Here is a 26,006-nt window from a genome sequence, read left to right on the forward strand (position 1 = left end):
CGTTAAACAAATTCCACTCAGATCCCAAAACTTGAAGTGCATCCAGGAGCTCTGGGTGGTTGGATATGTTGATGGGAAGTGTACAGTGGTTAGGTCATTGCTCTAATTTTTGTTGATGTGTTGCAGCCTTATTTGGAATAAATATAAGAGTTTTTAAGCCTGATGAGGGGCAGCATCTTTGTTCTGTCCCTGAGTGAAGGGTTGTCTCTTATCTAAAGACTGTTGAAAGAAATATAAAGTTACCCGATACCTCTTTAAGGCCGCACACAGTCATCAGCTGTTGAGTATTTGTTTGTCTTCTCAGTGACATTGCATTGTGCATCACTGCACCCAGCTTACATAGCCTCTCGTGTTCTTCACAAAGCTTTTGTTCATGCAAGCAGTCACACATCCATCACAGGGGGAAAAACACAAGAATTGCTGGACAGAACATTTTTGAGGACTTGGAATGATGCATTTGATATCAGATTAAATAGGTCATGTTAATAACAGATGACTCTAACTGAATCTTTCCAAGATAAACAATCTGTTGATTTCCCAAAACATTCAAAGTGTGTGTGTGACTCACCTTACTTAAGCAGCACATACTTTCAAATATGGATGTGATCCTCAATTTGACCTCTTTAAAACATTTGTATTGTGATATACTACCCAAAGAACTCCATATAGGTTTAAACATAAATGTTGCAAACTATTTTGAAATGGTAAGATTTGGTTAGGGCATTTGGTAAATGTTATTTTGTTCAAGTGTTTGATGGTTTTAACTATGTTACTGCCCCAACTATAAAATGAGATTACGCTTCCAGAAAGTGCCTTTAAAATATTTTGAGTTTAGATGGCATATCATCTTTTTTAAATTGATATGTCAATACTAGTTACAAACAGTTTCCTATTTAAACAGTAAATCATCACAGAGCAAAATAAGCACTTATAGACAAGGGTGTAACTTTGGTTTGAGAAGTGGGGGGGGGACACAAAACAGGGGGTCCTCTGCAATGAAACATTGTTCTCGATTGAATTCTATTTCCTGCCTTTCTACAAATATATATTAGGGACTATGGTGTTAACTAATCCAAGAAAAATGTGTAGTGTCTATAATGAGTGTGCAAACGTATCTATCCATGAACCTGTTTTATTTGTGATGACCTCACATCCTATAGGGGGGTCCGGGGACATGCACCCCCGGTAAGATTTTTTTCTTTAAATTGAAGTTAAAGGCATCAATCTGGTGCACAAATTAAGAGATTTATGGATACAGCTCTCAACACTCATATGAAACAGAACTGTATATATTTCAATACTCCAAAAGCCATTAGAATATGCTCACAACCAATAAGAAATCATTGATATACTCCTCTCTATATCTTCATCTTACCTAGTCTGCATTCTTTCTTTTTATTTATGCATATTTTACTAATCACTCCCCTTCCAAACTGTGTTTTTAATTTTTTACTGACATTGGAATAATTGTTTCGCTTATTTTGAACAACTATATTAAATAGGTGGAAATATTTCTTTAGACCAAACTGTTTGAGACCCACTGAGATAACTTAGACTAAAGTTTACAATATAATCACTCAGCGAGTCCTTTACCTCCCTGAGCTGACGTTATCTCAGTCCGACAGGAGAGGACTCTCCCTCTCCTTATTGTTGAAACGGCTTCTAATCTCCGTTAGCTCCGAGCTAGCACCAGATGCTAACAACAACCCCCGTAACTCTCTCTGTCTCTCTCTCTGTCTCTCTCTCACACACAAAATGCGCTCCTGCCACACACACACACAGATGCTCTTCCATGACGATGACCACAAAAACACATTTGAAAAGTGGGGGGACACAAACGGGATTTTGAAAAGTGGGGGGGACATGTCCCCCCTGTCCCCAGTGGAAATTACGCCCATGCTTATAGATTTGAGGTTGAGTCCACCGTTTAGCTCTGTTTTCTTCCCCACCAAATCCTTTGGGAAATATTTGTCTCTTTAGCCATTAAATGCTCCATTATGTTCACCAACCAGTCGCCTACAGTGTTGACAGCTTTGCGCTGATAACTTTGAACCTTCACCCTTCAGTATTTAGGTCCCTAGAGTACAACATTATAGGCTACCCCTCAATACTTTGATTGAAATATATTTGTCACCTTCTCGGTGAAATGAGCTCTTCAAAGAGTGATTAAAACATGCTGAACATGTTAAGTTAAACAGCAACACACATCCTAACTAAAATGCATAGGGGCATCAGAAATCTACGGGAAAAACAAGAGCCATGTTGAACCCTAGTGCTGTGAGGTGACTGAACCAAAACATCATCAACCAAGACCTGAAATGTGAGAGCGTAGCTGCTGATGGCTGACAACCAGCTTTAAAAACGGAATATGATCCTGCAGAGGGGAGCTCAGCCATGTGGCAAAAACAAAAAAGCATTTTGAGCATTGACGTCACTATCCTGATCAGTGTGACCAACCCAAAACATTAAATGTATATCCAAACAAAGTTGCCAAATTATTAAGAAAAAGTGAAACATTTTTAAATATCCCTGGCACTTAATAATCATATCAGCAACACATAAAACTGTGGCAGATTTAATTTATTGGTAATGTTGGGGTATGAGGTGAAATGTAATATTATGGAATTGTATTTACATGTTTTAGTAAATAAATACACCAATAAATCAAATAACAAAATCTGAAAAACATGGATCATAACTTAATGTTGCAATATTCTGGCATATCAAACTATCCTGAAGATGAGAAGTAGAAGAGACTTCTAGACAATTGGACTAGATTCATGAAAACAGTTCACATAAAAAAGAAATAAAACATTGTCATATCAGCACACGCACGCACGCACGCACGCACACACACACACACACACACACACACACACACACACACACACACACACACACAGTCCATCAGGAAGTGGTCACTCTCTCGTCCCTCCTCCAGGCTCTGTACAGTTTGATGCTCAGGCTGGGGAGGTTGTACAGCTCCTCCAGATTGAAGCGTTGCCGAAAGCGGTCGACGAAGCGGTTCTCTTTGTCCAGACGAAATCTCATGGCCCACAGGATCTGTGTGTTTTCCTGGCACAGGTAATCAAAGGTATCCATCAGCTCCTCCAGGTAAGGGTGGGAATACACCACGTCGGCTGCCAGGATGTAATCGAAACAATGTGTGGCACGTGGGAAACGCTGCTCCACCGCCTGACCCCAGAAGAGCTCTGTGACCTGGAAACAGAGCAGACTTAGGGTTGATTTATATGTTATTTAACAGGTTTATTAAATCCCTTTCTATACTGAAAAAGTGCACTCTTAGGCTGCTTTTCATGTTATTCATTTCGGTTAAGCTACACAATTTCAAGGAATGATGAAGTAAATGTCATCGTTGGTTCATTAGCCAAACAGAAAAATCAACAAATCACAAAAAAACACATAATTATCTCTAATGGCTCTTTTGTCAACTAAACATTGGCTGGATATTCAAAGTATATTGAATATGTCATAAAACCGACAATATGATGTCTGAACAGGTAACCTACCACAGGAATGTACTTGCATCGACCCTTGGTGTTGCGCATGACATTGTACTGGAGGTTTCCCAAAACATCGGGCAGGTCCGTGGAAGTCACCTTAGCACCTGAACAGACAGAGCAGCTGAGCGTTGAAATGAATAAATACAAAAAGCAGAAGTGGTAAACATTTTTTTTTAAACTAAGTCAATGGAATGTTTTGTTTCCGTACCCAACAGGCTGGACACGATGGAGACGAGCCCGGTTCCTGCACCGAGTTCAATCACATTTTTATCCATCATGTTGTGTTCATCACGATTGGTCTCCAAGAAATGGCACAACACCATCGCCTGTTGTTGGGAACGCATGTTCTTAGTTCACTGGCAGGGCTCAAAGTAAATAATAGCTACAGCAGCTCAATAGTTGGGATAATGTATACATTTGGGCGTATACCGAGGGCCAGAGAACAGCTCCATAGAGGTCTGTGGACTCTTTGATACGGATCTCCAGATCAGAGAAGATGTATCCCTCCCAGGGTTCAGGGCCCAGGATGGAGGGGTGGAAACTCCGAGACATTATGGCTTTGGCGAGCTCTGCATCCACAGCAGTATCTGATCAGGCACCCACGGGAGAGACGTGCAAATAAGAAACATGTTTACACAGGGTTCACAACTTGTGAACCTGTGAGTGGAAGCAGAATCTAAAAATAGACAAATACATATTTTTCACAGCAGACATTTTGACGTCATAAGATACACATGTGTAATAAATCACACTGGCATCGTTTAATGAAATGGTGGTGAGTTATTGCTGCAAAGAGTCTACATATTCCTGCTGATAAAAGTGAAAGATTGAAGTGTTTGCAGTTTATTCCCATCTGTTGAGCACCACTCTTCGTTGCCACCTCTGTTTCCCTGTCTGGTATGTAACATTTTTCAGATTTTTTTGCCAGGTTTTAAAGTGGTACTGATCCAACACCTCAACTTATTTGCCACTTAGTTTTTTGTTTGACTATTTCTAACCTGTGAAACTGCATTGGTACTTCTGATATAAGGAGTTCAATTGAATTCCTCATGAATTAAAACTGTGTGACACCAAAGACCAACTGACCAAAAATCAGTCGATGCCTGAACTTACTTTATGTGAATACAGTTAGGCACTGAAATAGTTTCAAGTAAAAGTGTTCAAAGTGAGGGCTGAAGATCACCCAGATGAACAGTGTCAGTGTATCTGGAAAGACATCTGCATTTTTTAAATAGACTATTTTTAGGGGATAACACAAAGCCTCTTCCAGGGTGAGTGCAGTAGGTGTTTCCCTTATCTTGTCCTCGACCTGCAACACTTTAAAAGTGGCACTGAAATACTCCAGACTTAAATCGAGCCTATGAGTCATCGTGTTGTTTCACTCGTATCACATTACAGATTTGATTCTCTGCTCTATAAATGAACCACATTAAGTCCTATAATGCTCTCTTATCCTGTTGTTTGTATGTAACATAATGCCAGTGTGTCAGACTCATGCTATGTGTGTCAGAGTTACTCCGAGCGCACAACTTCAGTTATGTCATACTTTAGCCAAAAGATCGGGGGAGCCCACAGAGAAACAATTCAAAGGTCGGAAATGCCCTGGAGCTCAGTTTATCGCTCACTGTATAAATATAACTTTTATATTTGTTGTTACCAGCAGAGATGCAGATGGTTATATGGAATACATATTTCAACACAAGCTCTGAAATTAGATTTATTTTCAGATGATTTAAATTTAACTTGGCATGCAAGTAAAAAAAACTTGCCCTGAGATTATGAACTTGTTCCACAAAAAGCCTGTGCCAAACTGCCAGCAGTAACCAAATGCACTGACACATGTTCAGATTTATGTCGTGTTATTCCAAACTCTCACCTTCTTCTTTGGTGTTTGAGTCCTCCTTCCTGGCATTGGACTGTTGAGTGTCCATGCTTAAAGTAAAAACAGAAATTCTTTAACAGCAACTATTGTTTTTGTCTGTAGTCTTGGATTAAGTCCTTAGGGTTTGGGTAAATATAGATCCAGATAAGTTACATAGAAATACAGTATTTCCAAACTATTTGGTCTCCACCCGGCATTTCTAGCCCTCTGTGGGCATGCTTTGAGCTTCTCTGATGCAGCATGACTGACAGACAGAGACAGCTGCTCTGTCCGGCTAATGGACTGGAGCAAGGGTCCAAAGGGGTGGGGGTCATGTTTAAATAAAGACCACAAAAAAATCCAGTTGAACAAAAAGTTCAAATATACTTGTTGCACTTATTGAAAAACGTAAGAGTGCCTGAAGGAAATGTAAGCGATGTGAAGACTTGCACCTGTCTCAATCTTACATTGGCACGACAAATGGCTTTATTCTGAGCCAAACTGACATCTACTGTGGAAATACTTCAACTCCAGACACCTTTAACTCAAAGTTTTAATGCCAAATATTCAAATTACAACAGGTAACTTATTTTCAGTCACATCAACAGTTTACAAAATACATATTCTTAATACAGAGAAAGCTCAATTCATTTCCGTTCATGATTCATTATTTACCTTTATAAATATCACATTTTTTAATGAATGACATATTCCCCATTTGCCTTTCCCCCTCACGATTTATTCCCCCTTCTCTTTCCTCTCGTGCTTCCTCTCCCCCTCGTACTTTTTGCTCCACGGCCTCGTCGGCCGCCATCAAACACAGATCGGGCTGTAACCATAGCAACTTCCCCGCCACTATCATCGCTGTCCTCCCCAGAGCTGCTGTTGCTGCTGGCTCTCTGAGGTAAAGTGTTAGTAGGCTGGGGGACGGCCTTCACTGGCAGAGACTCCTGTCTGCTGCTCCTCACATCCTTCAGAGATGGAGGAGGAGGAGGAGGAGATTCAACAACCTCCTCCGACCCCAGAAACCCTCCTCCGGACACGGACCTCCCCACTTCTCTCTCTCCTCCTCCTACTTTCTTCGGACTCTTGCTTGGTGCCTTCCCTTTCTTAGATTTTGATGGGGATGGGGATGGCAGGTCCTCCTCACTGTCCTCTCCCTCGTCTCCCCCCTCCCTCTCCTTTCTCTTCATGCAGGTGACAGCTCTGCGGAGCCGCTGGCTGCGGATCGCCTGTTTCTCCTGTTGCTCCAAGCGGAAGAACGAGTCGATCCGCAGCTGAGTCTAAACCAGAACAGTGTTAATGATGTAGGAACGATTAAGATCTTTCTGCTTTTACTTCCTCATTTTCAACTGGATGTTGAAACCATTTTTCTATAACTTTTAGTTGAAGGATATGAGTAGGATTTGTTGATGGTGGTTTTAAACACAACATTTAAAGCTGTCTCTCTCCTCCACGGCTCAACAAGGGTAACGGTGCTCCCCGAACTCGAACATGTTGATGTTTCTTAAATCTATTTTAGCAAAAGTACTCCTGATTACCTGCTGGGTGTTCAGCTGCTTTATCACAGGCTGAAGAGTGTCCTCTGTCCTCCGACTGCTCCAGCCAAAACGATTCAGACAGAATGTAAAAGACTGGTTAGGGAAACTGCATAAATATAATAAATAAGGACACCCACCCACCCACCCACCCACCCACACACACACACACACACACACACACACACACACACACACACACACACACACACACACACACACACACACACACACACACACACACACACACACACACACACACACACACACACACACACACACACACACACACACACACACACACACACACACACACAGAGTGAAAGGATATTCTTTGATCATGTCGAGTTGTGGCCGCCCCCAGCTGAAGAAGCTGTCGGCCTGGTCCACAGCAGGCTGCAGGTAGGCCTGAGCCACCGCAGGGTTTGGAAACCCAGGATGGAGTTTCAAGGTTCTCAATTTCTTCTTCACCTTTGTGTCCCGAGGATCAGAAGACAGACGCTTGTTCTGCTGGGCCGCTGACCACCATTCCCTTCAATAACAATAACCAGGTGATTAAATCTTTAAACATGCAACATTTTGTTCAAAAACTTGATATTGTTTTAATCATAACACGTGTTTTCTGTCATACCATCAGTTAATGGAAATGTTTGAGCCACAGAGCTAATTAGAAATAATCAAGATAATATTGTATTTGAAAGATTTTGGCCAGGATAGTTACTGTCTAACAAATTCCATATTTACACAGGTAAATATAAAACTACTGGAGCCTCAAACATGTCATAAAGAGATGAATAAATAAGCCTTGACAATACATGTATTTACAGTCACAGTAGATTGAGCTTGGAGGGATTAAGAGTAAAAGAAAAAGATGTCAGGATGATCAAGATGAAGAAATAAAAAGATGAATAAGCAGACTGCACACGCATAACATAAAATACATCAAGATCAAAACCTCTTTAACTGACCTTAACTGTGTGAGTGGCTCCAAGCCCGGCCCTGTGAACTCATTCAGTAGCTCCATGCCCGTCACATACCCGACCCCCGGCAGACCCTCTGTGTAGTCGCTGCCCAGCAGGTAGGCCAGATTGATCAGTTTAGTCCTGTCCAGACCTGAGAGGGAGACAGAAACCACATTATCATTTGCAACATAAAATTAAAGAGTTCAAGTCATTGGAACGATGTAAACAGTGTCGAAATCTGTCCGAAGATATATAAAGGTTTTCTGAATGTATTTAGCATCAGTAATCAGATAAAAAAAAGGGAATATTCCTCTCATATGATCTTATAGATATAGAGTATACATTGAAAGCAAGTCCGGCTTGTACTGTGAGCCGTAGGGTCGCTGGTTCAATTCCCCGAACAGACCTAAATAGGAGTGTGGACTTGGAGAGGTCCCAGTTCACCTCCCCTGCCGTGGTGACCTTGAGCAAGGCACCGGAGAACCCCCTTCCCCCCCACTACCAATTGCTCCCCGGGCGCTGTACACTGCTCCTACTACTAGGATGGGTTAAACTCAGAGGTCAAATGTCACTGTGTGTGCATGTGTGAGAATTAAAGAAGGTTTCATCCTCCGATTCTATCCATCTATCTAAGACCCGTTTAACAGTTAACAAAAAAAAGAGGACAAAAGGAAATCTTTTCTTAAACTTGTTAAAACATTGAAGTGCAAACTATTAAAAACATGTGATTGAAAGCACTGACCCAGTTGGTTCTGCAGGTCACTGTATTGGAAGTGTTCAACATATTTGTCCTGGTTGAAGAAGTTCCTGTAGACGTGTCTCCCTCCAAACAGCCACACGTCGGAGTCGTCTGTGATGGTCCCGTTAGTGTGGTCAGCGCGGTCCAGTGCCGCACACTGAGCCTCGGCCTCCATCGGAGCCACCAGGTACGGCACGCCAAACAGCCGCAGCAGCTCCTGGAACCAGAGAGGGAAACATATTATTCACAAAAAAGTATTTATCAAGACACAATGTCCAAAACTGTTGTTGGTTCATAGTCATACTGAAACTTCTGATAACACTGAAACCTTTTGCCAGGATTTAAAGGATCTTTTTATAATGTGCGAGTATCTGTAGTTATCTAAGAAATACATTGGCTCTTAGCAGCATTATTCAAACAGCCGGTGAGTTTAATAAAGAACTGGCCATTTAGGGTTTTAAATTACATGGGGATTTAAAAAAAGAGAAGATGCTGACAGTGTGTGACATCTGAGAGTGTGAATGAGTTGACAGACACACTTACACTTGCATCAAAGATTGTGAAGTAATACTCTCTGCACATCTTTGGCACAGATACATGTATCCCACTGTTGGCCTTACGCCTTCTGTAGGCGTCTCCTCTCTAATGTCATACCTCAGGTGTGAGGGTGGAGTCCTTGTGTGGTTCAAATGTGTCTGTAAGTGCTGTCTTTGGTTCACCTGGCTCTCTAGCTGCATCTGCCCGGTGACTGTGTTGGCCATCCTCTCCTGCTGCTGTTTCAGCTCCCTCAGGCTGCTCTGCTCCACCTGCAGAGAGCTCTCCAGAGCCTGCAGCTCTTCCTGCAGCAAACACACAAACACACACACACTTAGCCGTGCCTCATACACATCACGTCACTGAATGCTCACTCTAAAGCACAGCTGCCAAATTCAACCACATCACTCAAAAAACATTTAGATGTCTGCTTGTCCATGCTGCACTGCAGCCCCATGTAGCTTGCATGAAGAGACACCTCTGCTATACTGCAGAGACAGAACGTTTTCTTGCCAGTGATAGGCTTAATCAGCGTTGTGTGAATGTGTTTGACATGGCTTGAATATAAAACCCTGCATTACAGCTTCAACGGAATGGCCAGTCGAAAGGAAATGGGGGAGCGTTATGTAGAGGGGGGATTAATGATGCATTCACTTTAAAATAGGTATTAACATTGAGGTCAAATTCTCGCAGGCAGGAATGCTTACCACATCAAAGTGTTCCCATTCATTGACCGCTGGAGTTGAGCTGGATTCTGTCTCTGTGCCCTCCTCTAACTCTTCCTCTTCACTCTCTCTTTTCTTCTCTTCTTCTTCCTCTATTTGTAAAGCAGCAGCTGGAACCTCTGTCAAACCTTTCTTGGACTCTTCTTCTTGCTTGGTCCCTGCCTTATTGACCTCATCCGGAGGTCCTTTGCCTCCAGTAATCACAAGTGAATCATCTGTTTCCTCCTCTTCAAATTCTTCATCTGACACCTCGATGAAGCTTTCTGGGAAAACATGAAAACAGCACCTTTTGTTCATATTTGCCCAATAACACAAAAATGTGGGATCTTAACCCTGACTGTTACTGCACCTTCTGAGTCGCTCTCCTCGCTGCGCTGCAACTTCACCTCATCTCCATTCCTCTGCTCAAGAGCTTCAATCACCGTATTGCTCTCCTGCTTTAACAGCACAGGATGTCCCGCCTCCCTCTCTGCACTGAGAGCTTTCACACACAGTGCAGCAGAGGGATTGTTCGATAATGTGATTTGACTGGAAGCAGCAGCATCCACTGGCTTTGACATCAACCCGTGCTCTGATTCTCTTCCCTCCAGTTCTTCTTGTCCTCTACTGCCAATCTTCATATCCTCTTCCAACTTTCCTTTCTGCGTCTCCACTTCCGAGCTCAGCCCTGCTTTGTGAGGTTGTTGCAGTGGTGCAAAGTGAACAGCCTTATTTCTTTCCCCAATTACAGCCTCGGTCTCATCTTCAGAACTACTATCAAGCAAAAGGTCTTTCACATGTACACTTTGGCCTGTTGGGTTTCCCTTCAAATCTGATTTTCCTTTTGGCAAAGTGTCTGGTTCTTCCTCTGAGCTGCTGATGACCACGTGAGGCGCAGGAGGAGGAACGCTAAACTGCAGTTTGGTGGCCGTGCTGTTGATGAAAGTCCCGTGTCGAGCAAAGCCACCTTCCTCCTCAGCGAGGGCTTGTTGGATTGCGAGCAGGGTCCGGGGGGACACACCCCCTTCCTTCCTATCTTGGTCCACCTTGTCCTCGTCTGAGCTGTCATCCATTGCACCTTGGATCGCCTTGAGTGTACGAGGGGAGGGGGGGGATGTGTTTCCAAAAGAAGGTTTGGAGACAAAGGGTTTGGACACAGAGGGTTTGGAGTCTTCTGAGGCGTGACCCCACCCCTCTGGCCCCTCCTCTGCTGCAGGGCGCCACAGGGGCTCCGGTCTGTCCACCGCTCGTCTCTTAGAGCCCGTCAGGACGCTGCCGGCCCAGGCTGCAGCTGCAGGGCGGCTCTCAGGGGCGGGTTCTATCTTTTTGGAGCCTGTGTGAGCAAAATGCAAGTGTTTTAAACAAGTCTGCATTTTATGGATCACAAGGACCGATCCAGGAAAACATTCCTGCTCACTGCCATAACTCTATATAACAAATCACCCCTGGCTGGCAGATACCTCGCTGCTCCATAGCTTCTCTTTGGATAACTGGACTCACTGTACATTTTACATGTATTTATAATGTAATATTTCATTCATACACTCTAAATGTAAATAATATCCTGCTTTATATTGTGTCTAAAGCCCTTCAATAGCGTTTTATTGTCAGAGTTTATAGATTTGTTATCTTCACGGGCCTACAATATATTTTCTACTTTTTAATGCTGCTTTAATTCAATTTTGAGATGTTTAAATTCTAGTATTGTGAATTTCTACTCTTTAATTTCTACTTATGTCTTGTTGGTTTTTATGCTGCTGCAACGCAAACATTTCCCAAATTTGGATCAATAAAGTACCTCCTACCTCTTATGATAGTCTCTTTCAACAAAGAGAAAACCCACAATTGTTGCAAAATGTACTTTACAACACCACTAAATTCGTTTTTTGCAGAGATTTAAATTATGTTTAAGATTAGTAATTAATAACCCTGAACAATTAGTCTGCTTAACTTTATCCTAAAGTGACACGGTTTAATAATACCAATGTGGGCAGTGACTGTTGAAATGAACAGTTTTTGATGCGTTCAATCAATCTGACAACTGATACTTGATCGATTTTCTGTAAAATACTGAGAAACTGAGTAAACACACCCTCATAAATGTCCTCACCTTTAATAAGTATGTAGTGGGAATTGTCCTCTGAAACCAGGCGGCGTGACTCCACGCTGTGACTCTGCTGGTCCCCGTCCTGTTGGACGAGCTGTGGAGCGCTGCCGGCGCTCAGCTGGCACATCTCACTCTCCACGCCCCGCAGACGCTGGTTCAGATGGTTCCTCTGCAGCAGGCCGGCCAGCTGGTACTGTGAGAAGTCTCCTGAGCGCTAAGAGAAAGTGAAGAGGAGTCAGCGTTATTGAACAGGCTATGGGAGAGCGTGTGTGTGTGTGTTAGTGAATAAGAGTGAACAGTACCTCTGGGGGTTTCTGGTACATGGTCCGACGCCTTTTGGAAAACTCTTTCATTTCTTTGAGTATCTCATGTTTCATTTCAAGCGGCATGCTGGCAAACTCTTCTGAGTTGATGTCCACTGAGTTAGGCTTTTCATATAATTCTGCCTGAAACACAGTAAGCTGATGTCAATTATGATACTGGGCAATAATACAAAGAAAGGCTGAAGGATGAAGCCAACCAACACAAGAACATCTGAATAATGTGATGTTTTTATTTTCCTTGGCAAAACTACTTTTTTGCAACACAGCCACAAAGCATTGATCAAATATAACTAAAACTGAAATACCATCCATATTCGCAAAACAGTGGTAGTGTTGTGGTGGTGATATGGACCGTGACACATTTATGCATGTCATACTTTTACCTGATACATATGATATCCCTCATCTGTCTCATCTGTCTCCTCCAACTCTTTCTCCTCCTCCTCCTCCTCTGAACTGCAAGAACAAAACACATTAACATTATTAAAGGTGGGGTAGGTAATTTTGGAGAAACCAGCTTGAGTGCGCTAGAATTTGAAAATTCACAACCGGAAAAAATCTGCCACTTCCTTACAGAGCCCCTCCTCCAACACACACGAACGTGCACATGACCAATGAGGGCACGAGATAAGTTTGTGCACAGATGGAAGGCTGACAGGCAGGTAGGCCATCCAGTTATTTTAGCCGGGCCGGCTAAAATGATTGGTCGTGCTTTTTACAGTACTACGGCTTCCACAGATGACATTTTTTAATGGATTTTTTGTCAAAGCACTTAAGATATTCATTGCTATCGGGATGTTAAGAGCATTCCATGGAATATAACAAAAAGTGTATCTCGAGATGGTTTCTCAAACTTACCTACCCCACCTTTAAGAAATGTATCGGTTTTATATAGGAAATGACTGTACTATCCAAAGTGCGTCTCATGGCTCTCCTATCTAACACACGTGAACAACTGCAAACAATGGATGAAAGACTGAGGAGTGTACTGTAGATATTCTGATTGGATTGTTCACAACTGTATCCAAAAGACCGAGTGAATAGTAACCTTCCGAGGCCTCTGACCTGCTTTTGTCTTTCTCCTCTGCAGCTGGCAGGGCTGGCAGAACGTACATGTCGTCCACTTCATCTCTCCTCACAGTGGAGAGGCTGGGTAGAGGATCCTTACTGTGAAAGAAAAAAAAGAAGGGTACTTTAAACAAAACCAGTTGAGGTTACAATGACTCTACAAAGAGACTGTGTTCCAACACATACTCCTTACGTCTAACATTTCCAGACTTCCCTGCAGATATTTTTGACCACAATTGACCTGGTTACTATGGGAGCATGCAACGGATGCTGTGACAAGTCTACATTGCTTTGTGTCTTGCATATGGTTTACAAGTGTTGCCTGGGGGGGGGGGGCTGTTTAGCTCTCTCTTCCTGTAAAGAGTCATTAGCCAACCAGGCTTTATGTTGTGGAAAACATATTTGTGTTCCCACACCAGTCTAGACAAATACACAGACAGATTGAGTGCCTGCTCCACATGCCATTAAAAACAGTCTACTTGTACGACCAATGACATTTTTAAAAACTCTGAAGTATATATTTAGAACATAGAAGAGGGGCAACAGTCTGGAAACATATATTTTGTCTGTACATTTTTCAATAATTATCCAGATGTGAAAACGACAGTAAAAGTAGTTCAATACATTTCCAAACTGAGTAGACAATTTATCTTGTTTTAAAAAAAATGTTTAATAAAGGATTTATTAAGACAGCAGCTAAGTAGAGAACGAGAGAAAACCATCCCTCCACTTGTACAACCACCTCTCCCTTACCTGGCGTCTCCAAGTGCAGCTTTGATAGCTTGTCTCTTCAGGAACGTCTTGAGGAGTTTATCATTCGTCTGTTTGGACTCTCGGGTCAGCTCCTCTTTCCTCTGCCTCCTCAAAGCCTGCAGGAAAGCCACAGCTATGTAAATGACTAAATATGTGGGGGAATCTCATCCATTTGGGAGAATAATTAAAAATAATGAACAAAGCCTGCTTATGTGGTTCTTCAGAGAGCACTGTACGTACCAGAGTCTGTTTCTTCAGCAGCGGTGCGTCCCCATCAAACACAAAGACGGGCCTGATGCGGAAGAAGAGCAGCTTACAGACGCGGTGGAAGAGAGTGAGGAGGTGGGCGTTCTGCACACTGTTACCTTCACGGTCCCTCACTCCTTTCACTGCCTGGTTCAGCCATATACTGATGTCTATGAGGAAGTCTGATTAAGGTAAATGCTACATGAATCGATGCACTCGAACACAATCGTAGACAGCAATTCAAATGAGTAAGAACTCGGTTGGTCCAGTATAGAGCCGCACAACTCGCTCTGAACTGTACCAGCAGAGCTTACATGCAAACCTTGAATGCTGGACATTTGATAAAGTCAGGACGGTTATTCTCCATCTCTCGCTAATTGTCTAAAATGTTATGGTTTGTAACATCAATTTTCATAGAATAGTAATAGAGATAATTTTAAATGCAACAAGAGGTCGTTTTTCAGCTGCTGTTAAATAAATGCAGGGCTAAGTACTGTTATGGTAAGAGGAAATACATATGGAATGGTTTACCATCACACGTTACAAATGTTGTATAACACAAGTATACACTTTTACAAATGAGTAAAACATTTTTATCAATCCTTCTATAGGCTTTTTCAGTTGTGCTATTATTTTTAAGCTGTATCAAATGTTTTATTGATTATTTAAATATTGTTTATTTTATTTTTTTGTAGTTTTTTTTCTTTTTGCTCTGGATTTTTAATTACTTAAAAGTATAATGTGTGTATCTAATGTGGACCCTAGGAGGGGTAGTTCCACACGGATCCACATGAACAAGATCATAATATATATATAATATAACAGCCTTCGTCAGACAGGAATATAAGGGAAAGTTATCAAAACAATGAGAGACAAATATAAATATATATATATGTCAGCCAGGACAGGATACCAACAGCAAGGACCTTTCCCTCCAGAGTCTCAGGGTTGACGGGCTTCCCTGTGCTCTCCAGCAGCTTCCACAGTCCATGCACTCCCATGATAACTGGAGTTCAAATACTGTAAATATCAAGAAACACACGGCATCAGTTTAACTGTGTCTGACCTAATTTAAGCATATTCGTATCGACTCCAAAACCAATAAAAAAGAGACGTGCACTACAGGGGCACTTTTTAACGTTTTGTTGTAACACTGTTTTTTGTCCGTGTAGCAATCATGGACTCCACATTAACGTTCCGCGTTATACATGTCGGTTTACAATCCGCTTTTACATTCAGGGCAGCATACATTTTCTGATCTGATATCAGTTTCACACAAAGTTGGTTCAATAAGACTTCCGATACAACAACATACAAACTGACTGCAGATCAGTCTTGCGTGATGGGTACGGGACGAACTACATGGGTATTGATTTCCTGAGTTTAGCTTGTCAGGCTTTTTTGTCGAATTCTGCTGTTTCAATAACTTGTCCATGTTGAACATATTGTGAAAATACAGGTTAAAATAACAACTTGAGGTACTTATCTGTGAATAGTTTTGAACAGGTAACCCGTTGAGGCTTTAGTTTGCAAAAAAGGAGGGGTGTCTTGGCAGGAAGTGTTGCCTGGAATACAAATTATAGGGCAAATGCACCCTTCTCACTATTCAGTGGCCAACTGTGTCCGGTCGGTGACGGCAAAAAAAAAACAGCTTTCGGGGTGCCAAGGTAAATTAATCGAGGACGGTGGACCCATTGTAACTCGGTATGCTATCTATAAATACTCCGTTATCATCAAATCTGATATCAAATGGAGCTAGTGGAAAGTGTCTGTCTGGGTAACAAACCGGCAGCTTATCAAAAAGCGGCTACGTTACTGTTTGTTTAACTTCCCGTTAACTGCTTCGTTAGCAAGCACGTTAGCTTACCAGCCAGACAAGCTGCAGTTATCTAACGTTATCAGTGTCTCAGCTTTAAATTATACATCCATGTTTTGACTCTGTCCTTTTAGATAGCGAACTTCTTTGATAGCTTTCACAAAGACGGAAGGCTACAAACACCAAATTATATACTCCTTTGTCTATTGTCACAGGACGAGGAGTCACCTGGTTTCATCAGAACTACCAACTTTTGTTCCTGATTAAAACCGCCACCACCATGACTGCTGCTGTGAGAGGTATGTTTGTTTTTTTGTTCAAGTGTTGCATATCATACCTGTGTTGTCGGTTTCAACAAACGGAGATTTCGGTTCAGAATTGTATTACTACACTGAACAACTGGGACACACCTCTTGTTTGTATGAGTCTTGTCGTTTTTCTTCTAATTTATATGAATATTGCTATGAACATGGGGCAATATATGTGACCCAATATATGCAGCATTGTTTAACTAAACTGCACAAGAGGGATACACATTTTTGAATTGGACGCAAGTGCTTTTTCACATTTTTATTGGGTTAAAAAAAAAAAAAAAAAAATCAATTTTCAGCACTCCAACATGCTGCTGGTGAGGGTAGTGGAGGCTATTCCTTAGCGTCTTTTGACACCTAAATGTTAAATTGTGCAATACAAATTGTGTTTTATTAAATTCTTCACTCCTGCTTTTAAAGTGATTTGCTTCTGATGTTATCTTAGTACACAGTAAAGTTTAAGGTGTAAACTCTTTTCTTCTTTATTGCAGGCTCAAGAGGGCCTATTCGAAGCGCTGGCGATGGCATGGAAACTGAGAAAGCGCTAACCACTATCCTCGAGGTTATCACAGATACACTACCACCTGGTCCATCTGCTGTTCCCCTCCTGAAGGCATCTAACCCTAAGCACAGCCCAAAAGCTACCCGTCCTGCTCCCCCTGAGCCTCTCGGAGTGCTCCACCTGGGCAAAGTGAGTCGAGAGGCCTGCACAGAGGTGGAGGCTGTGAGGATCATCGTCCCACGTGCAGCTATTAGCCGGCGCATCCGAACAAAACCTGCTGAGGGCAAAGGGGAGGCGTGGCAACAGGCTGAAGAGCAGGGCTCGCCCCCGCAGCCTCTTGTGGATGACTGGAGAAAACAGATGGAGAAGCTGCAGAACTCTGAACGACGGCTACTGCAGGACAAGGAAGGCCTCTCCAATCAGCTCCGAGTGCAGACAGAGGTGAGACCCCTCAGGAAGTAGATACTGTTTGGTTTTTCCTTCAGGTGAAAATAAAGGCCTTTTTTCATTCAGTTGTAAGATGAATTTGGTAAACCTTTTTCATTCCGTGTGCTAGGTGAACCGTGAGCTGAAGAAACTGCTGGTTGCATCGGTCGGTGATGACCTACAGTACCACTTTGAGCGCCTGTCGCGGGAGAAGAACCAGCTGATCCTGGAGAACGAGGCTCTGGGGCGATGTCATGCACACACCGCAGAGCAGCTGGAGCGAATGAGCATCCAGTGTGACGTTTGGAGGAGCAAGTTCCTGGCTAGCAGGTATGAATAACAGACCAAATAATTGTGTGACACATTTAAATGGTTGGAAAAAACAAAATGTCATCCCTTTTTCATCATTTTTTTTTTAACAAATACGATTTTAAAAAGGATTGTTCTTCACAGCACTACCGTTATCATGGTGAATAAACACTTGTTGTCACTTCAGAGTCATGGCCGATGAGCTGACGAATGCCAGAGCCACTCTGCAGAGGCAGAGCAGAGAAGCACAAGGAGCCATTCAGGACCTGCTGATGGAGAGAGAAGACTTCTCCAGAAACATGGTGCTCACTCACAGGTAACATACAGTATACCGTTAACAACAAAATGAAGCACATATTTGATAATAATAGTTTGCAATACAGATGGAGATTAGATAAAGACGAATGCTTGAACTCTTTTTCAATTCGACGTTGCTCTATTGTGACCTTTAATCTACCCAAAAGATAAAGATTAAATAAAGTTCTAGCTCCACTTAAGGATTTTACTTAAAGATTGTAAGCACTTTTTGTTTTAGGTGTCCACTCTTTGGTGCATTTGTGCAAGTGTTAGCTCTACTAGCTGTATATAGACACACATGGTTTTTGCTTTTTGGACATGGGTATAGTTCTTTTTGATTAGCCATGTACTCTAAAGTAACTTTTAACAAAGCAAGGATCCTGCATGTACAATTTATCTCACTGCATAAGAATGGATGAACCATAGCATAAAACATTTATAGATAGCCGTTAAACATTACAATAATCTTTTACAGATAAGGTTCAAAGGTCACAGCTTAGCCACTGATGGTTTGTGCATCAACCTAGGCTGCCGATCAGGCACAACTGAAAACAGATAGACCCTTTTAAGAGTTTGTGCACCTCCTGAAATATTTGACTAACAGAGAGTTTGTGTTGCTTACCTGTGGTCAGATCTCTGGAGCAGCTCCTCGTGTCTCTGCAGTGGGGACGTCAGCAGACATACTACCCCAGTGCACAGCCCCTCAGCACAGGAGAGCTGTCAGCAGCCAATCACAAGCTAGCAGACGCCATCAACTCCCACCTGCTAGGCAACACCACCACCACAACAACAACAACCAGCAGCAGCAGCAGCAGCAGCAGTGCAGCCGCTGAGCAGCTATGCAGCACTCCGGCTGAGAAGATGGCAGAGAAGGTACAAACTCCACATCTTTCTACAAAAATTACAATGATCTAACATTTGTCTTGTGCTTAAAACATTTTCTGTTTTGTATTTTAGGTGCTGAAGAGTTTAGATCCAATTTCCTGTACAGAAAACAATGCTGACCCCCCGCTTTGTGACACTTCCTCTGGCTTTCTGAGCAATAAGAAGAGCATCGGCAGGTTTCACCCCTACACTCGCTATGAGAATATTACCTTTAACTGCTGCGAGCGTTGCACTGGAGACATTCTGGTGCTGTGAGGACAACGAGACATTCTGGTGATGTGAGGACAACGAGACATTCTGGTGCTGTGAGGACAACGAGACATTCTGGTGCTGTCGAGGACATCGGGATACGGCAACACATCCCAATGGGACAACGTTCATTTCAAATGACAGATCTTAACAGGACTGTACTCTGGCGAACATGTATGGAGTGACTTTATTCAGCACCAGAGGTTACCTTTCTCTCTATCAGTCCTACCCATATCAGCTTTGTTATAAAACAACCTGCTGTTTTGTTGCTCTCGTCAACTTGAAAAAGTTTAGTTTTTTTCAGGGATCATGATGTGAAAGTGATGATGAATGCATTTCAGAGCCGTGCATCCTGGTTTAAACTATTGAGTTGTATTTATTGCTGGGATGTGAGGTCAAGAGGAGTCAGTGTTACATGGTGAACAGATGCTGTTAGGGTGTCTGCTTATCCAAACTTGAACATTATACTACTATGTTTTAAATTGTATTTATCCATTACTGTAAATAGTCAATGTGCAATAGAGCAAACAAGACATCATGTTGTGGGCAAGCTAACAAACTGTACATTAGCTCATTTGTACATTTGTACCTTTTTCAAATGAAAAAAGAATAGGTGATGATGCCTCTCACACTGCAGGGGGTGGCCCTAATTTTGCATTATGACATGCCATTATATATTTAGTATAATGCATGTTGCAAAGGCCTTTGTATATATATATCAAATCCTTTGGAAGTTGTTTGACGGTACTACAATAAACTTATTGTACATACACGCGAGTCCACTTATTTGCGAAGAGTTTAAAAGAGAAAAACTAAATCTTAAATTCCAACAACTTTTTAAATGATTGTTAATGTGTTTTCATGAATCATGGCATTTTGTAATGCATAGTTTAAAAACTGATGAATAAGTTTGCTTTGGCTTTGGAATACAATAGTCTGAAATGAATGATCGTAATAAACTGCACATGCCTTTTTGACTTTTTCTCAAACAGAGCTGTGACATGCTTTGGTTTATTTCATTTGTATTGAACAGTTTGCATTGATAGTGTATACTTTACAGTGAAAACAATACCAGAAAACATTTATACATCTTTTTCATTTTCCATAACAGATCAAAAATGTTTGCACCTCTTTTTAAATGTCTTGTTTACATCAGAAATCAGTAAAACATGCATTCTGTAAGAACAAATGACTACCGATTACAACTCTTTAATCACCAATCGTCTATGCTTGACATTTCCTCAGACAGTGCATGTAAATGTATCATTATTATCCCAAGTTTGAATTCACTCATCATTCCACCACACCTTTCTTCTTCCATCTATGTTGCTTTTAAATGGTGTTCGTTCTCTTGTTGCAGATGGCTGGGAGATCTTTTCTCTGTCACTTGGCACTCCAGCCATTCTGTCTCTACCACTGAATCCAGACTCTTTATGGGTCTTGTAAAGACTTTGGCCCTCATTTTGAAATGTCCTCTCACCATTTCTTTCACCAGACCTAAACGGCCTTTCACCATCCTGTCTTGGTCTATAATTTCCCTTTACTCCGTTTTTGGGAATCTCTTGCTGTTTCCGTTCATGATGGAAGCCATCATACTTCCTCTTAGGTACGAACTTCAACGCCTCCTCCCATTTCCCAGTCTCCTTAATTGAGAGCATGATGCGGATCATCTGGTCCAGAGTTAGATTTTTGGCTCCTATCTCCCAGTAAAGGTACTGATCCAGTGGTAGACGAGCTGTGGCCAGATTCAGACGCTTGGCATTGGCCAAAGACAAGCCTGGCTGGATGGACCGGTCCACCATAGCTCCAATGATGTAGACCTTTGAGTGGTCAAATGTTTGGAGAATATTGGGGGAGTCTGCAGTAAGGTATACCAGTTGTTCACGGGGAAACAGATCAATGTAATGTTTGTCAGAACTGTTGATGAGCATGCGATCCCAAGCATCTGCACCATATTGTTTGAGCAGCTCCTTTTGATAGGTCCCGTCTGCCTTAAGGTTGCACAAGTGGAGGTTGAAGGGTTCAGTGGCACGCCGGTTCCAACCTTCAACCTCCATCAGCTGATGCACTGTGTTCTCCAACTCCCGCCTGGCCATCATGGAGGCATAGCTCATGTCAAACACCAGTGGCTGACCGAACCTCATGGCCTGGGCGCTCCTCCAGGCCTGGTGCTTGTCTATGGTGCTGTTCCACAACTTGAGGAACATTGTGTTTTCAAGCTCAAAATCTTCTTTTGGCAATAGTTCCTCCCTTGTGACTTCCCTCTCTGCCTTCTTCTTCTGTTGCTTGTCCTTGCGAAACTTTTTGTGGCCCTCTTTGATGGACAGGAACTTGAGGTACTTCTTCCTGGAGGCCTTGGAGGTAAGTTCTGCAAGGGCCTGGACCTCTTCATCCTTCATCTCTTCAGGTACAAGCTTGCCTGCCTGGCGCCACATAACAACGAGATCCCGAGTTGCTTCCAGTGAATTATCCTTTGAATCTACACCTGGTTCTGTCAGATCGTCATTATCGTCACATGCTTCCTCTTTATCACTGACTTGTTTTTCTTCTGATGCTTGGGCTCTCATGACAGATTTCCATTTATCCAGATCTAGTGTCTTTGTGACCTCGGGTATATTTTCTTTTGTCTGGACGGCGTCTTTCCTCCCCGGGATCCCAGTGTTGAAGGGGCGAGCAGCGATGTGTAGCCGGGGATGAGAGGTGCTGCTGACTGGTAGGAAACGTGTGACTTGCCTCTTGGTCACACACGCTGCCGCAAAATGACTTGCTTTCCAGAGTTCATAAAAACCCTGGTTAGCAAAGAGCCGCAACATCGCGCTGTCAAAAGTACGGAAACCAAGAAATACAGACGCTGTGTCTTCACGGAACAAAAACGTGTTTGAAAAACGGAACCCTGTAATTTCCACTTTCATACAAATTAAAGCCAAATCTGCATCTTGACTCTTTAATATTCCCAAACTTATGTCGCAGCGTTAATGCTTCTCAAACATTAAGAGAAGGTCACGTTGTATAGACGGTGTCACACTATAATGTGTCGTAGTGAAACGCCAGCACATGACATGAACGCACGATTTAGCTCGTCTTATCCTTAACGTTTTAAGCTGGGCCTAAACAAGATCTTCAAATTAATACAATTTTACTTTATTTTAATTATTTAGGAAAGGTTGATATAAATTATAATACAATAACAAATAAATAACGCAATTTCTATGCTATTTCTAGTCGGATTTATTTCCGAATCGTACAGTAACAATGACGTAATTTCCTCTTTTCGGCACAGCAGGCATAGCTTGCATTTAAGCCTTGAAAATGAGTTTGTTTTTGCCTAAATTAACTTGCAAAAAAGACATTGATGAAGTTATTAAAGGGGTAGCAGAAAAAGTCGTAGTTCTGAGGTTCGGCAGAGATGAGGACTCGATTTGCCTCCATATTGACGAGATTGTAAACAAGATAACTTTATTTTTAAACGGGTGCTATGGGTTGGTGTCATGATTGTTTGTTCTAATTTGTCAATTTCTTACCATCCTAGCTGTCAAAAACTGCCCATGACCTGAGTAACATGGCGTCCATCTACATCGTGGATGTGGATAAAGTGCCTATCTACACAAGATACTTTGACATCAGTTACATCCCCTCCACTGTTTTCTTTTTCAACGGACAGCACATGAAAGTGGATTATGGGTAAGTGAAAGAAGGGAACTATTAGGTTATAATTATCTGAAGACATACGATTCTTCTTCTCAGAAAGTTTCAAAATGGGGCAATCATTCAGGATTTTCATCATCAACTAATATGCTTAATGTTTCATAATGAGGGATTGTGTAAAAGTTATACTTTGAGTTTAGCATTCGTGCTCTCAGTTAAACACTGATACATTAGATGCAGAATAAATAAATAAAATATATAAATATATCTATAGCCTGCATGATTGATTGCCAACAAATGGTGTTTACCTTTTACACATGCTGAAATTCATGTATAGTCATTGACACATTTACAAATACAACCATAGAAAAAACATACTGCATACATTTAGGAAAATTCCATAACATCAACAAATATAATCACCCAACAAATGTACAGAGCCTTATCTTAACTTAATATGTACCGTCATGTTTTAGTTTTGTAAATAAAAGTGCTTCACAGGTCCCGGGAGGCAAAAGTCCACAGCTCAAGCTATGAAACTAAATAAAAGTAGCGAATATTTACTTTTGAGAAGCCAGCTTTTGCATATATATATATATATACACACACACACCTTAGCTACAACATATGCCATTCATTGTAAATGAAAAGAGTACGTTTGACTTTATGTTCTCTTTCAGCTCCCCAGATCACACCAAGTTTATTGGCAGCTTCAAGACCAAACACGATTTCATGGATCTGATAGAGGTCATTTACAGAGGAGCCATGCGTGGAAAGATGATTGTCCAGAGTCCCATAGATCCTCAAAATATTCCCAAATTTGATCTCCTTTACCATGGGATTTAAAATCAACAACTCCACCTCGTGGCCTTATCCTCAAACAGATTTCACTGAGTGGCTTCGACTATGTCTGACTGATGTACTGAATGGCTTTAATGTCAAAGTAGCTTTAACATTCAAGCAAATATCTGAAGAAAGCTCGACGATAAAGCGCCTGATGTTCATTTTCATATAGAATTGAATTTCCAAAATACACTGCTGTTTATTCCTTGTCCTTTTGCTGTATTAAAATGTTCCTGGTTGAGTTTTTGACTACTGTTTATAATATAAAACTAAATATATATTTTTGTATCGGTCCCAGTTTCCTTGTCTCTCATGCACGCATCGGGGCACACATTCTAGCCAATTGTTTCACAATATTATCCTGATCTACAGCTAACATTTACACTCAAGTGAAGGCACATTGGGAAAATAAATAAAGAGACAGCAGGCTTAATACGGATCTAAAATGAATGTTTTACACAATTGTCAAAAAAAAATCTGAGGAAGGAAATGCATTATAGATGTCTGTTAACCCCCATGAATACTGATTAAGACTGTTAACATAAACGTGAACAAGAAAAGTCCACAGGGCACCTTTTAAAAGTACATTAAGATCTGACAGTACATTCAATATAACAGGCTTTCTTAAAATGTGTTTATTTATAAAAAGTAAGACATTTTTATCTTTAGAAATATTTTAATATTTCCATAAATGTTGCTATTTTCTAAGTCTTTAATATCATGTTGTCTATTTCTTATTTTTGATGGAGAAGATGAGCATTTTTATGTTTATGTCCTTGATTTGTTTTAATTTATTGTTGAATCATATTATCTTGATGTTTCCCATGTAAAACAGCCAACATTATGCAATTGTTTTTTCCAATGTATGCACTCAGTTTTTAGAATAAACATCTTCATTATTTAATCTTGCACCCTTAATATAAAAAATATCTACTTTTTCTTTTAAGAGGATATTGCACTATATATTTGATTGACTTTAAAGGGATCTTTCTAAGTCTAAATACTGGAAACATTTGAGTGATAAAGGTGAAAGTGATCAGCTGCTTATATTTATCAAGCAGTTTAAAACAAAAATCATTCCTATTCAGGTGCTATACAGTACAAGGATATTATACAATCTTTAACTAATATACAGTATTTGGTGTTCAAATCAACTATATATATATATATATATATATATATATATATACAGTGGGGCAAAAAGTATTTAGTCAGCCACCAATTGTGCAAGTTCTCCCACTTAAAAAGATGAGAGGCCTGTAATTTTCATCCTAGGTATACCTCAACTATGAGAGACAAAATGAGAAAAAAAAATCCAGAAAATCACATTGTCTGATTTTTAAAGACTTTATTTGCAAATGATGGTGGAAAATAAGTATTTGGTCAATAACAAAAGTTCATCTCAATACTTTGTTATATACCCTTTGTTGGCAATGACAGAGGTCAAATGTTTTCTGTAAGTCTTGACAAGGTTTTCACACACTGTTGCTGGTATTTTGGTCCATTCCTCCATTCAGATCTCCTCTAGAGCAGTGACATTTTGGGGCTGTCGCTGGGCAACACGGACTTTCAACTCCCTCCAAAGATTTTCTATGGGGTTGAGATCTGGAGACTGGCTAGGCCACTCCAGGACCTTGAAATGCTTCTTACGAAGCCACTCCTTCGTTGCCCGGGCGGTGTGTTTGGGATCATTGTCATGCTGAAAGACCCAGCCACGTTTCATCTTCAATGCCCTTGCTAATGTAAGGAGGTTGTCACTCAAAATCTCACGATACATGGCCCCATTCATTCTTTCCTTTACACGGATCAGTCGTCCTGGTCCCTTTGCAGAAAAACAGCCCCAAAGCATGATGTTTCCACCCCCATGTTTCACAGTAGGTATGGTGTTCTTTGGATGCAACTCAGCATTCTTTCTCCTCCAAACACGTCTAGTTGAGTTTTTACCAAAAAGTTATATTTTGGTTTCATCTGACCATATGACATTCTCCCAATCCTCTTCTGGATCATCTAAAGGCTCTCTAGCAAACTTCAGACGGGCCTGGACATGTACTGGCTGAAGCAGGGGGACACGTCTGGCACTGCAGGATTTGAGTCCCTGACGGCGTAGTGTGTTACTGATGGTAGCCTTTGTTACTTTGGTCCCAGCTCTCTGCAGGTCATTGACTAGGTCCTGTGGTTCTGGGATTTTTGCTCTCCGTTCTTGTGATCATTTTGACCCCACGGGGTGAGATCTTGCGTGGAGCCCCAGATCGAGGGAGATTATCAGTGGTCTTCTATGTCTTCCATTTTCTAATAATTGCTCCCACAGTTGATTTCTTCACACCAAGCTGCTTACCTATTGCAGATTCAGTCTTCCCAGCCTGG

The 26,006-nt window shown here is 41.5% G+C and overlaps 5 protein-coding genes across 6 annotated transcripts; 2 read left to right on the forward strand and 3 right to left on the reverse strand.

Moving 5' to 3' along the window:
• Nucleotides 1–2,562: 2,562 nt before the first annotated feature.
• Nucleotides 2,563–5,664, reverse strand: mettl21e (methyltransferase like 21e). Its single transcript, XM_079662811.1, has 5 exons — nucleotides 5,401–5,664; nucleotides 3,954–4,111; nucleotides 3,733–3,850; nucleotides 3,531–3,628; nucleotides 2,563–3,219 (listed from the first exon to the last, which is right to left on the reverse strand). Exons 1-5 carry the CDS (start codon nucleotides 5,453–5,455, stop codon nucleotides 2,908–2,910), a joined length of 741 nt encoding a protein of 246 aa, XP_079518937.1. The 5' UTR covers nucleotides 5,456–5,664; the 3' UTR covers nucleotides 2,563–2,907.
• Nucleotides 5,665–5,924: 260 nt separating this feature from the next.
• On the reverse strand, nucleotides 5,925–15,546 carry ercc5 (excision repair cross-complementation group 5). Its single transcript, XM_079666110.1, has 15 exons — nucleotides 15,273–15,546; nucleotides 14,354–14,529; nucleotides 14,114–14,229; nucleotides 13,358–13,459; nucleotides 12,676–12,748; nucleotides 12,272–12,415; nucleotides 11,973–12,183; nucleotides 10,233–11,195; nucleotides 9,866–10,146; nucleotides 9,344–9,463; nucleotides 8,628–8,841; nucleotides 7,892–8,036; nucleotides 7,253–7,455; nucleotides 6,927–7,009; nucleotides 5,925–6,668 (listed from the first exon to the last, which is right to left on the reverse strand). Exons 1-15 carry the CDS (start codon nucleotides 15,358–15,360, stop codon nucleotides 6,117–6,119), a joined length of 3,471 nt encoding a protein of 1,156 aa, XP_079522236.1. The 5' UTR covers nucleotides 15,361–15,546; the 3' UTR covers nucleotides 5,925–6,116.
• A 431-nt stretch (nucleotides 15,547–15,977) lies between these two features.
• Nucleotides 15,978–20,145, forward strand: blzf1 (basic leucine zipper nuclear factor 1). Its single transcript, XM_079666112.1, has 7 exons — nucleotides 15,978–16,063; nucleotides 16,391–16,474; nucleotides 16,978–17,429; nucleotides 17,545–17,744; nucleotides 17,911–18,039; nucleotides 18,653–18,893; nucleotides 18,978–20,145. Exons 2-7 carry the CDS (start codon nucleotides 16,456–16,458, stop codon nucleotides 19,158–19,160), a joined length of 1,224 nt encoding a protein of 407 aa, XP_079522238.1. The 5' UTR covers nucleotides 15,978–16,063; nucleotides 16,391–16,455; the 3' UTR covers nucleotides 19,161–20,145.
• Nucleotides 20,143–22,191, reverse strand: trmt10c (tRNA methyltransferase 10C, mitochondrial RNase P subunit). The gene has a single exon (XM_079666111.1). It carries the CDS (start codon nucleotides 22,064–22,066, stop codon nucleotides 20,441–20,443), a length of 1,626 nt encoding a protein of 541 aa, XP_079522237.1. The 5' UTR covers nucleotides 22,067–22,191; the 3' UTR covers nucleotides 20,143–20,440.
• On the forward strand, nucleotides 21,728–23,935 carry txnl4b (thioredoxin-like 4B). Of its 2 annotated transcripts, none has more exons than XM_079666114.1 (3): nucleotides 21,728–21,867; nucleotides 22,684–22,835; nucleotides 23,480–23,935. In XM_079666114.1, exons 2-3 carry the CDS (start codon nucleotides 22,714–22,716, stop codon nucleotides 23,643–23,645), a joined length of 288 nt encoding a protein of 95 aa, XP_079522240.1. In that variant the 5' UTR covers nucleotides 21,728–21,867; nucleotides 22,684–22,713; the 3' UTR covers nucleotides 23,646–23,935. The 2 variants fall into 2 exon arrangements, with proteins under 2 accessions (XP_079522240.1, XP_079522239.1); XM_079666113.1 differs by lacking the exon at nucleotides 21,728–21,867 and adding an exon at nucleotides 22,384–22,595.
• The last annotated feature ends 2,071 nt before the right edge of the window (nucleotides 23,936–26,006 follow it).

The sequence above is a fragment of the Notothenia rossii genome (genome assembly GCF_949606895.1).
Source record: "Notothenia rossii genome assembly, chromosome: 2".
Classification (NCBI taxonomy): Eukaryota; Metazoa; Chordata; class Actinopteri; order Perciformes; family Nototheniidae; genus Notothenia; species Notothenia rossii.

What these genes read in the sequence shown, in the direction of transcription:
- mettl21e (XM_079662811.1), bottom strand. Translation starts at nt 5,455, where the DNA reads ATGGACACTCAACAGTCCAATGCCAGGAAGGAGGACTCAAACACCAAA. An exon ending in CATCGTGTCCAGCCTGTTGG is followed by an intron (nt 3,629 to 3,732) that starts GTACGGAAACAA and finishes CTGTCTGTTCAG; the next exon opens with GTGCTAAGGTGACTTCCACG. An exon ending in GATGCAAGTACATTCCTGTG is followed by an intron (nt 3,220 to 3,530) that starts GTAGGTTACCTG and finishes CTCTGTTTCCAG; the next exon opens with GTCACAGAGCTCTTCTGGGG.
- ercc5 (XM_079666110.1), bottom strand. Translation starts at nt 15,360, where the DNA reads ATGGGAGTGCATGGACTGTGGAAGCTGCTGGAGAGCACAGGGAAGCCC. An exon ending in GCTGCACTTGGAGACGCCAG is followed by an intron (nt 13,460 to 14,113) that starts GTAAGGGAGAGG and finishes TTTCTTTCACAG; the next exon opens with TAAGGATCCTCTACCCAGCC. An exon ending in AGGGATATCATATGTATCAG is followed by an intron (nt 12,416 to 12,675) that starts GTAAAAGTATGA and finishes ACTGTGTTTCAG; the next exon opens with GCAGAATTATATGAAAAGCC.
- blzf1 (XM_079666112.1), top strand. An exon ending in AGCAAGTTCCTGGCTAGCAG is followed by an intron (nt 17,745 to 17,910) that starts GTATGAATAACA and finishes TTGTCACTTCAG; the next exon opens with AGTCATGGCCGATGAGCTGA. An exon ending in AACATGGTGCTCACTCACAG is followed by an intron (nt 18,040 to 18,652) that starts GTAACATACAGT and finishes ACCTGTGGTCAG; the next exon opens with ATCTCTGGAGCAGCTCCTCG.
- txnl4b (XM_079666113.1), top strand. Translation starts at nt 22,464, where the DNA reads ATGAGTTTGTTTTTGCCTAAATTAACTTGCAAAAAAGACATTGATGAA. An exon ending in GCCTCCATATTGACGAGATT is followed by an intron (nt 22,596 to 22,683) that starts GTAAACAAGATA and finishes TTACCATCCTAG; the next exon opens with CTGTCAAAAACTGCCCATGA. An exon ending in CACATGAAAGTGGATTATGG is followed by an intron (nt 22,836 to 23,479) that starts GTAAGTGAAAGA and finishes GTTCTCTTTCAG; the next exon opens with CTCCCCAGATCACACCAAGT.
- trmt10c (XM_079666111.1), bottom strand. Translation starts at nt 22,066, where the DNA reads ATGAAAGTGGAAATTACAGGGTTCCGTTTTTCAAACACGTTTTTGTTC.